The sequence below is a fragment of the Fundulus heteroclitus genome, unplaced genomic scaffold (assembly GCF_011125445.2).
Source record: "Fundulus heteroclitus isolate FHET01 unplaced genomic scaffold, MU-UCD_Fhet_4.1 scaffold_65, whole genome shotgun sequence".
Classification (NCBI taxonomy): Eukaryota; Metazoa; Chordata; class Actinopteri; order Cyprinodontiformes; family Fundulidae; genus Fundulus; species Fundulus heteroclitus.
Genome location: NW_023397088.1, coordinates 901,329 through 916,228, shown reverse-complemented (window position 1 = coordinate 916,228; position 14,900 = coordinate 901,329). Strand labels below are relative to the sequence as shown.

Below are 14,900 nucleotides of genomic sequence, written 5' to 3'. Positions count from 1 at the left end.
TCCAACAGCTAAAATGTAATCTGCAGATTCTCCCACAGCAAACAGGAGTGAACTAACTTGATCTTCCTCACATTTCTCATCTAGAGCTGTTGCAGTCTGAAACCTCTCCAATCTTCTGGCAAACCTCGCCCGTTCTGCAGGACAGGAGAAGTTCAACGGTTCTGGAGGGGTTACTTGTACTGCCGTCTCCATCTTTGTTCTTCTATCCCTGGTTTCCTCACCTTCAGGATGTAAACCTCTGGATGTGTTGTCTCTCGGTACCTCTCCCTCAGCCCACATGGGCCCGTCAGGACCACATCCAAGCAACACCAGCAGCTATAGTGAGGTGGTCAGCTTAGCGCTGGCTTTCAGTAGTGATGGTCTGCTTGAAGCTTAAGCTCTGGAGCATTTGTCAGAAACAGCAACACAGTCCTTCAGAAGAACTTTGTTGGGGCTTGATTCATGGGGCCGGGTCATGGGTCAATGAAGTCCAAAGCTTCATTTGGGACGTCATTGATCTGGTGGTTCAGCACCTGCTTCATGGCTTTCAGCTGAAGTCCATCATGTGTAACAGCCGCTCCATGTAGCTCTATAATGAACCAGCAGGTTAAATAGGGATGTAGTACTATGGACCGGGCCCTGGAACCTTTAATCATGGCTCAGCGTACCACCTATTCACAGGAGATACTACTTGTTATTTATTTAAATTTCTCCTCAATAATTATTGTTTAGTTTAATGCTGCTGCCTCCACTTAGCAGCAATTTATCAATTTATAAACCTTAGATAACCTACGAAGAATGAAATTTTAGTCCAATCTAATCTGATGTTAGAAACACTCCCATGAAATAGAAAATAAAGTAATATTCTCAATCATAAGAGTCATGGCAACTACAACAGGATTAAATCCAAGGTTAGCAGACTTTCACTCAGTTTCTGTGAAAATGTTTCAACGCCTGATCTAGGAGTCTTTGACAATCCTGGAGGCTCTCAGTTGAGCAACGTGGAGTTTAGGAGTTGCTGTTTTTAGGCAGTAAATCCTGGCAGGAAGTTGGAAACAGAAATAAACTTTAACTGGAGCAAAGCAGTGAAGAAGAATACAGACTTTACCATGAAGATCCTCAGTGTGGATCAGTAGAATATCAGCCAGATGTCTGCAGTTTAGTGTCAACACAACTTTCACATTACAAATATCAGAACTAAAACATGGAGTCTGACCTCAATATCTGTAGCTTGCAGAGGGGAGTCTGCAGAAAACCACAGAGCTCCTTCACTCCAGCATCTTTCAGGTCTTTGTTGTAGCTCAGGTCCAGTTCTGTCAGATGGGAGGGGTTGGACTTCAGAGCCAATCCCAGAGAAGAACAGCTGATCACTGACAAACTGCAGCTCCTCAAGCTGAATAAAGAATAAAAGATGTGAGCTGAAGCCAACAGGATGCAGGTTAAAACTGAAATATGAACAAATAAATAATAAAATGTAGAAAATTAATTTCCCTGAATGTAAAAGTCCCAGAAACATGATGAACTGATGTCTGATATTTGATCCAGTAGAACTGATTTAAAGAGTTAAACCCAGCAGAACCAGAACATGTTATCATGACGTGTTGTTAGAATATTTCAGTTGGGCCTTCAGTGGTTCTGAGCTGGAACCAAACTGGACTTTAATAAGCAAAGTGTGACATCAGAGCTGTTAATTAATGCTGCTGTGATTGAATGGAAGCAGCTCATTTTCACAGTGACAGTAACCTTCTATTGAGGGGAACTGAGGGATTTATCTGAAGGATCAACAGCTGCAATAATTACACTTCACTCATTTCTAAACACATGAATACATGACTGAGAACAGAAGCACTTCTACCTGTTCTACTGTCACACAGGATGCTGCATCACAAACAGAACCAGTCTGATATCAATGTTATCAGCAAAGAAAGCAGAACAAATTCCCAACAAACATCAGATTTCTTCATCCAACCATCCAAGCTGAGATTTAACTGGAGGCCAACAGTTCAGAGTTCAATGTTGCTTCAGTCCAGAAGGTGGAGCCCAGAACAAATGGACCTTTTCCAGTTTTTACTCTGCAGAACATCTGGACCACATTCAGACTCTTCAGGAAAAATGCTGCTTATTTTTTTCTGGACTTTCCTGCTTGTGTCTCTGACTCCTTTATTGTCGGCTATATTAGATGATGCTGGATTCATGGTGAGGATATTTACAGAGAGTCTGCAGTCATTTCAACAAGTCCTCCCATTGTTTAAATCCTGGCTCACTGAAAAGGGCTCCTAGAAAGTAGAGCTGAACAATATCGGGAGAACATGGCTGTACAACCAGCAGACAGGACCCACCGGACTCTGGTTAGGAACATTTTTACTCCAACTTCCCAGAAACCCCTACACCACTCCCATATCTGTCATGGTGGTTCATCTGGACCTTTTCTCTCCATGGTTCTGACCTCCTCAACCCTCTTTCTCCTACAAATCCATCATCCTGCCTGTCTGGGTCACCTTGGGGTTCTGGGACCTCCTGTAGTTTGGCTTCTGGGCCGAACCAACAAACTCCAGCGAGAAGCTCCTTCTAACAGCTCCAACACTGAACATCTCTAGCTGGGCAGTCTTTCCATGAAGCTTTCTGCTTTCAGCCACATCCACCACACTCTTTTCCTCCCAGCTTCTCTGGCTTTGGTCCCGTTCTGACTGCTGCCGGGTCTGGCTCTTTATTTTTCTCCTCTTGGTCCTTCTGGCGTCCATGTTGGATCTGCTCCCCTCTGCTGTGCTGCTGAGCAGAACTGTTTATGGTTCTTCACAGTTTCCCTCTGCTGGACTTTTTCTTTGGCCTTTGTGAGCGTTAACTCAGAGTCCATTGGTACCGGTTCAGGCAGCTTTATGTCCTTTTATCCCAGCTACAGTTCTGGCCCGTATGAGTTCTTCTTCCAGTTCTCCAGAACCACAGTTTCTTGCCAGTTTGTGTCCAGCTGTAATAAATGGTTCTGCTCTCTCTCCATCTTGGTGACGTCTGGAACTGAACTGGGCTCTTTTAAAGATGATGGAGGATTTCCCCACATAGTGCTGCTCAAACACAGCTTTTCCAGCTCCAGCCATATTTTCTCTGCTCTAGTCAAAGGTCCAACAGCTAAAATGTCATCTGCAGCTTCTCCCACAGCAAACAGGAGTGAACTAACTTGATCTTCCTCACATTTCTCATCTAGAGCTGTTGCAGTCTGAAACCTCTCCAATCTTCTGGCCCACCTCGCCCGTTCTGCAGGACAGGAGAAGTCCAACGGTTCTGGAGGGGTTACTTGTACTGCCGTCTCCATCTTTGTTCTTCTATCCCTGGTTTCCTCACCTTCAGGATGTAAACCTCTGGATGTGTTGTCTCTCGGTACCTCTCCCTCAGCCCACATGGGCCCGTCAGGACCACATCCTAGCAGCACCAGCAGCTATAGTGAGGTGGTCAGCTTAGCGCTGGCTTTCAGTAGTGATGGTCTGCTTGAAGCTGAAGCTCTGCAGCATTTGTCAGAAACAGCAACACAGTCCTTCAGAAGAACTTTGTTGGGACTTGACTCATGGGGCCGGGTCATGGGTCAATGAAGTCCAAAGCTTCATTTGGGACGTCATTGATCTGGTGGTTCAGCACCTGCTTCATGGCTTTCAGCAGAAGTCCATCATGTGTAACAGCCGCTCCATGTAGCTCTATAATGAACCAGCAGGTTAAATAGGGATGTAGTACTATGGACCGGGCCCTGGAACCTTTAATCATGGCTCAGCGTACCACCTATTCACAGGAGATACTACTTGTTATTTATTTAGATTTCTCCTCAATAATTACTGTTTAGTTTAATGCTGCTGCCTCCACTTAGCAGTGATTTATCAATTTATAAACCTTAGATAACCTACGAAGAATTAAACATTAGTCCATTCTAATCTGATGTTAGAAACACTCCCATGAAATAGAAATTAAAGTAATATATACCTGGAAAACAAAACAGAGATTCAGGAAATACATTTAGATGAATGTTTTAGTAAAACAAGAATAATTCAATAAAAATAATTCCAATCACACCAAATGTGATCTCAGCAGTGTCACAATAGTTTCTAACAATATTCACCTCTCAGGTTTATCAGGTCAAACTGCTCTCAGTTCAAAAGATCACTTATCAGGTCAGCTAATATTGACTAAATACGGATAATTGAAGCCAGAATAAAGTGCTGCAGGCCTGAGTCGTTGCTTGGGGTTGTTGTGGCTAAAAACAAACATCCAGTTCACTTGCTGAGCAAACCAACTAAAATCAAGTGAACTTGTTAGGTTCATGGAGCCCAAATCCTTTAGAGTTTGGACTGGATGGGGAAGGCTAGATGGGGGATCCCTTTAATGTGCAGCTGGTCCAGATGAGGAGGCAGGTGAGGGAAAAGCTCAACCCTCAAGGTTGTCCAGGGCAGCAACATGTGAAGACAAAGCAGCTGAATAACAAACGTCTGCTCTTCCTGCAGGTCCAAAGATTGGCTCCTGGTCCACTCTGGACATCAGCAGCTCTTAGCTCCTATTCAGTTATTTACACAACTCATTTTCTTCTCATATCAAGTCAGTAAAAGTTTAACTGGACAATAATGTTATCAATTATTCAATATACAGTAAAACCAACTTACCCTCAACAGTCTTTATGAGCCTTTCCAGTCTGGTTTTCGCCCCTACAATAGTACTGAAACCGCCCTAATAAAAATCACAAATGATCTCTTCATAGCTGCTGATTCTGGACTCCTTTCCATCCTCATCCTCCTCGATCTTAGTGTGGCCTTTGATACCATTTCTAACCCCATTCTCAATAGATTATCCTCTCTTGGCATCTCTCACACCCTTCTTGACTGGTTCCGCTCATATCTCTCTGATGGCACTCGGTTTATTCAACTCAAATCTTTCACATCGCACCCTTCTCCTGTCACTACTGGTGTCCCTCAAGGCTTAGTTCGTGGCCCCCGCCTTTTCAATACCTACCTCCTTCCCCTTGGCAGCATTTTTCGCATATTCAACATTCAGTTTCACTGTTACGAGGATGACACCCAGCTTTATTTATCCATTAAACCCAATTCCCCCCCACCCACCCACCCTTGTCCCTTACTAACTGCTTACTTGAAATTAAAGACTGGTTCACCTCAATCTTCCTTAAACTAAACAGTGATAAAACCAAACTCCTCCTCGTCACCACCAAATCCTCCCTATCCAAAATCAATAGTTTCTCACTACCCAATGACAACTCCTTGGTCTCCCCCTCCTCTCAGGTCAAGAGTCTGGGTGTCATCCTCGACTCCTCCCTATCCTTCCAGTCACACATAAATAATATTACCCGGTCTGCATACTTCCACCCACGCAACATTAACTGCCTCCGTTCCTCCCTTTCCACGCTCACTGCCTCTCTCCTTATCCATCTCCTCCCGCTCCCTTAAATCCACCTCCTCCATCCACCTCAGCAGGCATGGACTGGTAATCGGGCGTACCGGGCATTTTCCCGGTGGGCCAACGTGCTGTTTTGGCCGGCAGACCCGACATGTATATTAATAATATGTATTATTGTAATAATAATAATAATAATTATTATTATTATTATTATTATTATTATTATTATTATTATATATATCTGCCTCGTTATATTTGCATAATGCATGAAGAAAAATAAAATCAGCAGCGCAAGAGTCTGTTCCGATCATCCGGGCCTTACCACAGGCTACTGCAGCCCATTGGTTATCATCCCTGACAGTCTAAAGGGCTAGGCCAATCATAAAGTAGAAAAACACCTTCACGCTCCATGTGGAACCTTGTGCAGCAGTGTTCACAGTAGTAATGGATAAGAAACGCAAGGGAGGCGCAGAGAAGGGGTGAGGAAGAACTTCCTTGGCTGACGTCACTTCCTGTTTGCGGTAAGGCGTATTGTGTCACTTCCTGTTTTCACTGCGTGAGCAACGGTTTGTTGCTCCAGAATCTCTCGCTTTTATCTTTTATTTCTTTGCTGTAACATCTGTTTCTAACACATAAGCACTTTTAAAACATTTTCTGTTGCTGCACATCACGCTTGGGAACTCCTCGTGTTTCACGGTTTGCTGTCTTGGCGTGGTAGAAGGGCGCTAGCCTAGCTTTAGCCTAGCCTAGCTTTAGCTCCACAATGGCTTCCTCTCCTACTATTACTTCAGCTTCTCCGTCTCTGACTAAGTCTCCCCTTATCTCCTGCTCTCTGTGTCAGATGTTTAGCTATTCCTCTGCCTCCTTTAATGATAATGGTACTTGTAATAAATGTAGTGTTTTTGTAGCTTTGGAGGCGAGGGTGTCAGAATTAGAGACCGGGCTCCGTGCTATGGAAAAACCAGCTGATAACCGCCCCTTTGCTAGCACGGAGCCACATAGACTTAGCGTTACTTCGCTTAGTGGTCCTCCAGAAGCACCCGAGCAGCCGGGTAAGCAGGCCGGCTGGGTGACAGTTCGTAGAAAGCATAGCTATAGATTTCAGCCCCCAGTTCACCCCCAACCTGTCTGCGTTTCTAACAAATTTTCCCCACTCAGCGACACAACCGCTGAGAAGCCGATCCTGGTGATTGGGAGCTCAATAGTCAGAAATGTGGCACTAGAGACACCAGGGACCATAGTTAAATGCCTGCCAGGGGCCAGTGTGGGAAGAGGAGGAGGAGTGGCAATTATCTTTCAGTCTGATTTATTAATTAGTCCCAGGCCAATTAATAACTACAGTTCTTTTGAACATTTAACCCTCAGTTTCCCTCATCCAAACTGCAAAGTAATAAAACCTCTTCTGTTTGTTGTTTTGTATCGTCCACCAGACCCTTACACTCAGTTTTTGGATGAGTTGTCAGATTTCTTTTCTGATTTGGTGTTAAATACTGATAAGGTTATTATAGTGGGTGATTTTAACATCGATGTTGACACAGAATGTGACAACCTTAGTGTAGCCTTTAAAACTATCCCAGATTCAATTGGTTTTGCTCAAAATGTGCATAAACCGACGCACTCTTGGTTCCATACTTTAGACCTTGTGCTGACATATGGCATTGATTGTGAAGAATTAACAGTATTTCCTCACAACCCTGTCCTATCTGATCATTTTTAATAACATTTGAGTTTAATCTAACTGAGTTCTCCACCCCCAAAAGAGGGTTCCATTATAGTAGATCTTTATCGGATGATGCTGTATCAAAACTTAGAGTCTGTCCCCTTTTTAATATCCTCCGTATTGCAGAAATGCCCTGTAGATGGCAGCAAAGTTGTTTCTTCCAATTCACAAATAGACGCCTTTGTAAACGGTATGACTTTGTCATTGCGTTCTGCATTAGACAATGTAGCTCCCTTGAAAAAGAAGGTGATTATTCACAGGAAGCTGGCTCCCTGGTTTAATTCAGAGCTGCGTTCATTGAAGCACAATATTAGGAAATTGGAGAGAAAATGGCGCTCTACACACCAAGAGGAATCCTACCTAATCTGGAGGGACAGTCTATTGTTGTATAACAAGACCCTTCGCAGAGTTAGAGCAGCATATTTTTCATCATTAATTGAGGAGAATAAGAATAATCCTAGATTTCTCTTCAGTACAGTTGCCAAACTTACCCAGAGCCACAACTCTGTCGATCCATCCATTCCCTTAGCTCTTAGCAGTAATGATTTTATGGGATTCTTCATAAATAAAATTGATTCCATTAAAAATAAAATAATTGGCATCCTCCCAAATATGATTACCTCGTCCTCAGTAAGTGAAGCAGCATTGGAGGAATCCTTAGAACCTGCGCAGTGTCTGAACTGTTTAAAAGCAGTAGAGCTTTCTGAGCTATCTAAAATTTTAGCTTCATGTAAACCTTCTACCTGTATGTTAGACCCAATCCCAACCAAGTTGTTTAAGGAGGTATTCCCTCTGATCAGTGGTCCTATTTTAGACATGATTAATCTATCCTTGGTAAATGGATATGTACCACAGGCTTTTAAAGTAGCTGTTATTAAACCTTTACTTAAGAAACCATCTCTTGATCAAGATGAGTTAGTAAATTACAGACCTATATCTAATCTTCTTTTCTTATCTAAAATTCTTGAGAAAGTAGTTGCTAATCAACTATGTGAACATTTACAAAGTAATGACCTACTTGAGGAGTTTCAGTCAGGCTTTAGAGCTCATCATAGCACTGAAACAGCTCCGGTGAAGGTCACTAATGACATTCTCATGGCCTCAGATAATGGACTTGTGTCTATACTTGTCCTGTTAGATCTCAGTGCTGCATTTGATACAATTGATCACAATATTCTCCTACAAAGACTTGAGCATACTGTAGGGATTAAGGGAAAAGCATTAGGCTGGTTTAAATCTTATCTGTCGGACAGATTCCAGTTTGTTCATGTTAATAATAAATCTTCCTCAAACTCTAGGGTCACTTGTGGAGTACCACAGGGTTCAGTCCTTGGACCAATTCTATTTACTATATATATGCTTCCGATTGGCAAAATTATCAGACAGCATGGGATTAATTTCCACTGTTATGCTGATGACACTCAGCTTTATTTATCCATAAATCCTGATGAATCCAATCAGTTACTTCGACTGCAGTCATGTCCTGATGACATCAAAAGCTGGATGACTTTAAATTTCCTGCATTTAAATTCTGACAAGACAGAAGTTGTAATCTTTGGGCCAGAGTCTTCAAAAAATAAAGTTCTTAATCAATCACCTAATCTGGATGGCATTAACTTGGCCTCTGGTAATAAAGTTAAAAATCTTGGTGTTGTTTTCGACCAAGACATGTCATTTAAATCCCATATTAAACAGGTTTCCAGAGTTTCCTTTTTTCACCTCAGGAATATCGCCAAAATTAGAAACATTCTGTCCAGGGGTGATGCTGAAAAACTAGTCCATGCATTTGTTACTTCAAGGCTGGACTATTGTAATTCTTTACTATCAGGAAGTCCACAAAATGCAGTTTGAAGTCTTCAGCTGATCCAAAATGCTGCGGCAAGAGTTCTGATTAAAATCAACAAGAGGGATCATATTTCTCCAATTTTAGCTTCCCTTCATTGGCTTCCTGTTAAATCAAGAATAGAATTTAAAATTTTCCTTCTAACTTATAAAGCCCTTAATACTCAAGCTCCAACATATATCAGAGCTCTGATTACCCCGTATGTTCCTAACAGAGCACTTCACTCTCAGACTGCAGGTCTGCTGATGGTTCCTAGAGTCTCTAAAAGTAGAATGGGAGGCAGATCCTTTAGCTATCAGGCTCCTCTCCTGTGGAACCAACTCCCAGTTTTGGTCTGTGAGGCAGACACCCCGTCTACTTTTAAGACTAATCTTAAAACTTTCCTTTTTGACAAAGCTTATAGTTAGAGTGGCTCATGTTACCCTGAGCTATCTCTATAGTTGTGCTGTGATAGACATAGGCTACTGGAGGACATCAGGGTCTAATTTTCTCACTCTACTGATTTCTACTGTTCTTCAGTCTACTGTTCTCCAGTTTGCATTGTATTACTTTGAAATGACGTCATTTCAGCTTTTAACTTTTTGCTCTCTCTCTTTTTCTTCATAGTAGGTACACCTGGTCTGGCATTCTGTTAACTGTGACATCATCCAGAGAAGACGGCTCACCCGCTACTACCATCTAATGTAGAAGAGATTACTGGATCAATGTGTGCTTCTGTGCTTTTTTGTCTCTCTTGTTGTGTCTCTGCTCTGTCTTCTGTAACCCCAGTCGGTCGAGGCAGATGACCGTTCATACTGAGCCCGGTTCTGCCGGAGGTTTTTCTTCCCGTTAATGGGGAGGTTTTCTTCCCACTGTCGCTTCATGCTTGCTCAGTATGAGGGATTGCAGCAAAGCCATGTACAATGCAGACGACTCTCCCTGTGGCTCTACGGTTCCCCAGGAGTGAATGCTGCTTGTCGGGACTTTGATGCAATCAACTGGTTTCCTTATATAGGACATTTTTGACCAATCTGTATAATCTGACCCAATCTGTATAATATGATTGAACTTGATTTTGTAAAGTGCCTTGAGATGACATGTTTCATGATTTGGCGCTATATAAATAAAAGTGAATTGAATTGAATAGAAACTGCACGAAAAAAAGAAACAAGTTCTTCAAACGGACGCTGCGAAATGTGTCAAACTGACTGACATGTTCCCAACAGCAGGCCCTTCATCTGCTCCGGTGTCTGATGTAAAATATGGTGGTGGTGGTTGTAGTCAGTGACGTGCAGTAGGGTTCATAGCTGGTGAGGCAATGACGTCATCAGAGTCAGATTTACAAATATATACACTCTACAGAGTAGACTCGTTGCAAAGTGCTGAAGGAGACTGATTGAGCCAAATAAATTCACCAAGATACATGTAAAAATATTGATTCTTTGATGAAAAAAAATTTGTCATTTGATTGGTAACAGTTTATGAGTTATGATGGATTTCTGCATTTGTAACACATTCTAAAACTTTAACCCACATTACGCACATTTTATCACAAAAACAAAACATGAATAGGTATCGCTGTCTTACCTCTACTTATAATTTAAGTCCCTGCGGCGCTCTTTCTGAACAAAAATATCATCATTTTCCGGTAAAAGTTCTCTTTATCTTCTTCGTTTTAAAAGTCTCTCAGTCTCAATGGAGCTCACTGCCAGGGAGGAAAGCCTTCCCTGATCAGTCATGTTCCAGCTGTATGTTTAGTCTTTTTAGTGCTTTACTTGTTTAGCAAAACTCGCTAATAAAACATCAATAACTTGTTTTGACTCTACTACTTGGGGATCACGAGCGGTGCCCCTTGAGCGCCCCCTGCCTAGCGGCCAAGGAACTGCCAGCCTCACCTACAACCACTTCTTTGCTGTTTATGATCGGCCAGCAGCACAAAAACATGTTATCTGCACACAGTTTGATGACCAAAACACAATTTGTTTATTCACATATATTAAATTGTGAAAAATCAGTTCATAAACTGTTTGAACAATTGAATTTATGATCTAGAGACAGGAAGATGCATTCACAGAATGGAAGTCAGCGCAGTTAACATAGGATTGCGCAATCCCGGGGGAGGCCAAGCTCGCTGCGGCCTCACCGGCTTCGCTATGAAGCGCCACCAAGGATTTACATGAAAAATAGCGAAAAGTCTGCGATTTTAAAGAAAATATGATCAAAAATTAGGAAATTAGATAAGTAAAATACTTATTACAAATGACTGAGTAAATCAAAATTTATATTATGTTATTATATATTTTCTTTCTTTCCATGATGACAAGTGAGGCCTTTCTCTGGTTCATTTTGTCATTGGCATCCTTTTTTACACAGTGAGTGCACAGTAGTCCAATGTTACCCTACAGTATCTGGAAGACTGAATAGATCTGTGAGCAACTTACAATAACTTCTTATGATGATGTAACGTGATAATATGTGTGATTGACCGTGACACCTCTCTTTCTCTCTCTCTCTGATCTAAGAATTGTTGTTGTGCTGTGGTGGAGTTTTAAATTTTACAGTGTTAATAAATTAAGATTTTGGAAGTATTTTAAGTGTCCACTCTCACTAATTTCCATTAACCTGGCCTCAAGGTATTGCACAGTTGGTATTGCACAGTTGGTATACACATTCAGTACACAAAAAAATTGTGGTGGGCCAGTCTAATCCAAAATGCCAGGGCCGATTTTTTGTCCCAGTACACCCCTGCACCTCAGTGTACCCCCAGCTCGACTTGTCACCATGGGGAGCAGAGCCCCAGCTCTGGAACTCACTCCCTCCTGACCTCCGCAGTATTGACTCTCTCCCCTTATTCAAAACCAGACTCAAAACCCACCTGTTCCAATTCACTTATTTGTAAATACACTGCTCTTGTTCCCTCCCTATAACTGTTTTTATGTTCCTGTAATTTGTATTTTTGTATTTTATTTTTTATTTTCTGTAAAGTGACCTTGAGTGTCCAGAAAGGCGCCGTTAAATAAAATGTATTATTATTATGATTTTCAATCATCAGAGTCATGACAACTACAACAGGATTAGATACAAGGTCAGCAGACTTTCACTCAGTTTCTGTGAAAACGTTTCAACACCTGATCCAGGAGTCTTTGACAATCCTGGAGGCTCTCAGTTGAGCAACGTGGACTTTAGGAGTTGCTGTTTTTAGGCAATAAATCTTGGCAGGAAGTTGGAAACAGAAAGAAACTTTAACTGGAGCAAAGCAGTGAAGAAGAAAGCAGACTTTACCATGAAGATCCTCAGTGTGGATCAGTAGAATATCAGCCAGATGTCTGCAGTTTAGTGTCAACACAACTTTCACATCACAAATATCAGAACTAAAACATGAAGTCTGACCTCAATATCTGTAGTTTGCAGAGGGGAGTCTGGAGAAAACCACAGAGCTCCTTCACTCCAGCATCTTTCAGGTCTTTGTTGTCACTCAGGTCCAGTTCTGTCAGATGGGAGGGGTTGGACTTCAGAGCCAATCCCACAGAAGAACAGCTGATCTCTGACAAACTGCAGTACCTCAATCTGAATAAAGAATAAAAGATCTGAGCTGAAGCCAACAGGATGCAGGTTAAAACTGAAATATGAACAAATAAATGATAAAATGTAGAAAATTAATTTCCCTGAATGTAAAAGTCCCAGAAACATGATGAACTGATGTCTGATATTTGATCCAGTAGAACTGGTTTAAAGAGTTAAACCCAGCAGAACCAGAACATGTTATCGTGACGTGTGAAGGTCCAGATCAAGGTGTGTTTCTCAGCAGTGGCGGCTGGTGATGAAGATGTTCTGGGGTTAGGGTTGGGGGGGGGACACTAGAGGTTGGAGATTACCACACAACAATAAACTCTACTTGAACATAAATCCATCCATGATCACTTGCTGCTGCTGGATATTTAAGTCTGATCACTCTGGCGTCTGTTTAAAATGCTACTGTCTTCTAGTCTGGGTCAGGGTTCTGGTAGAACAGTGGTTCTCAGACCCAGAATGTTCTAAACATGGATCATTTAACAGAGTTTCAGCTCAGATTGTTCTGGATTTATCTTCAACCTAAAGCCTGCATGGAGGGTTTTCTCTAAAAAAACATGGCGTCTGTTTAAAGTTCTGCTCATTCAGTCCCTGATCACTGAACATTGGTCCGATGTTCTGCTGCTGGGCTCAGATGTTCTCCATCATACTGGGTCAGTTGTTCTCAGTGGGTCTCTGTGTGTCTGGTGGGTCATTCTGAGAACTAAAACCTACCATGAGGAGACTTTCTCCACCTCTGGCCCTCAGCTGTGGATCAGCCTTCCTGAAGACCTGAGGGCAGCTGAGAGGTTTAAATAAATAATAATCATCTGGATTTTTTATTCCATCTTTCAATAAAGTTCTTACTGTTGACCCCCTGAAAGGTCAAGGAACAGGAGCTAGGAGCTCTTAGTAGAACGTTGCCCATGCAGCCTTGATCTAACCATCCAGATCAGCCATTTTTTGTCATATCAAACACACCCATCCTGTCTTTGAGCAGCTCACCCTTTCTCACAAACACCATATATGAACACTAAAACCTGCTTGATTGGGATATTGCTGCGGTGAGAATTACTCTGTTGGTTTTTCTGCAGATTGCCTTTTATATTTAATTTCAACTGAAAGTTTCTAGTTTAATGATCAGAGTTTATTGATTGAAGTATTTTAGAAAGACTTTTATGCCAATGTTCTACATCAGTCCAAAACATTTTTAAGTATAAACTATGGTTAGTAAATATAATATGAATATTCTGAGATTCAGAAATTACATGGTAAAAGTGTTTGAAAATTGCATTCAAACTGTAATGCCAGTTCAAACGTGACGAGACTGCATTAATTCGGGACATGACGGACTGCGTTCCCATGATGCAATGTGGTCAAAATGGCCACCAACTCCCATCATGCAACGCGGCCAAAAATGGCTGCCGCCCTAACAACGGAGCGGAGAGATAACGTTGCTAGGCAAAAGTTGATAAAACTCGGCCACGCAGGACAATCTGCCTTCTTTCTCTGGCTCACCGCCAACCCGAGAAGACATACAGCTGTACTCCGTGGATTAATTACCCCCACACGCCAGAGTCCAGAGTTTTTCGCTGGACCGAGATTTTTCGACGCAAACGTTATTCCCTGCTTTGCTTAGCAGGAGGTCGACTTAAAAAGGTACTTTTAATTCCCTCTGATCAAATACTGGAAGCCACCTTATCTCCCAGTGATCGAAAGAGGACTACGCTTTGCTGGGCCGAGCAAAAGCGACTGTTGAGCCCGGAGGAAGAAACGAAAGAGCCTCCTCGCCCGCCCCTGCTGCTCCCTGCTCTGGTGCATTCAGGACGACGTGTTATTCTGAGCACTCGAACCGGAAGCTGGGACTTCATTCGGAACCACCTCAAAGTAACGGGGTTCTCCCCTTTTATTTCTTTTTCATCCATAGGATGTTTAGAAGTGCCTGGGCAGACGTTAGAACTTTGTAGGTGCAGGTTAATGTTTTTATTCCACGACAAAGTTGGAATTATATTGCTGAATATTTTTCTTTGCATGTGCATGCATTTTACAATTGATTTTGCTGTGTTGATTTGTGGTTTATCAATAACCCCGCCGTGGGTCACTGTTTCAGTTATTTTCCATCTTCTTCCATGCTTTCCCCCCCTCTCTTTTCGCTTCCCCTTATCAGCAAATTTAATGTAGTTGTCCGAGCCCAACTCGCGGTCTTTGCTTAAACTCCCAGTTAGCCGCGCCCTCTCGAAGCGAGGCATTACCCTATCAGCATAAGCGTGGTTACGTCATTAGGACCATCCCTCACGCAGCACGTAAATTGGTAGACCATACGTCATCGTAGCAGCCATCTTGGGAGGGTGACGTACGTCTGGACTGTAAGGAGCTTAGCTGAACTAGCTTTTGTAAGACATCAAAGCGTCCAGTGAGATTTCCGAAGCTGTTCTGTCTGTCAATGCT

At 42.3% G+C, this 14,900-nt stretch overlaps 1 protein-coding gene across 1 annotated transcript in view; it reads right to left on the bottom strand.

The window, feature by feature from the left end:
* LOC118561490 (NACHT, LRR and PYD domains-containing protein 12-like) overlaps nt 1-14,900 on the bottom strand; it is a 90,632-nt gene that overhangs the window by 51,511 nt on the left and 24,221 nt on the right. The window contains exons 9-10 of the mRNA XM_036133612.1: nt 12,294-12,470; nt 1,196-1,372 (exon numbers count right to left, since the gene is read on the bottom strand). Of these exons, the coding sequence (XP_035989505.1) occupies nt 1,196-1,372; nt 12,294-12,470 (354 nt within the window). The remainder of the gene's footprint in view (nt 1-1,195; nt 1,373-12,293; nt 12,471-14,900) is intronic.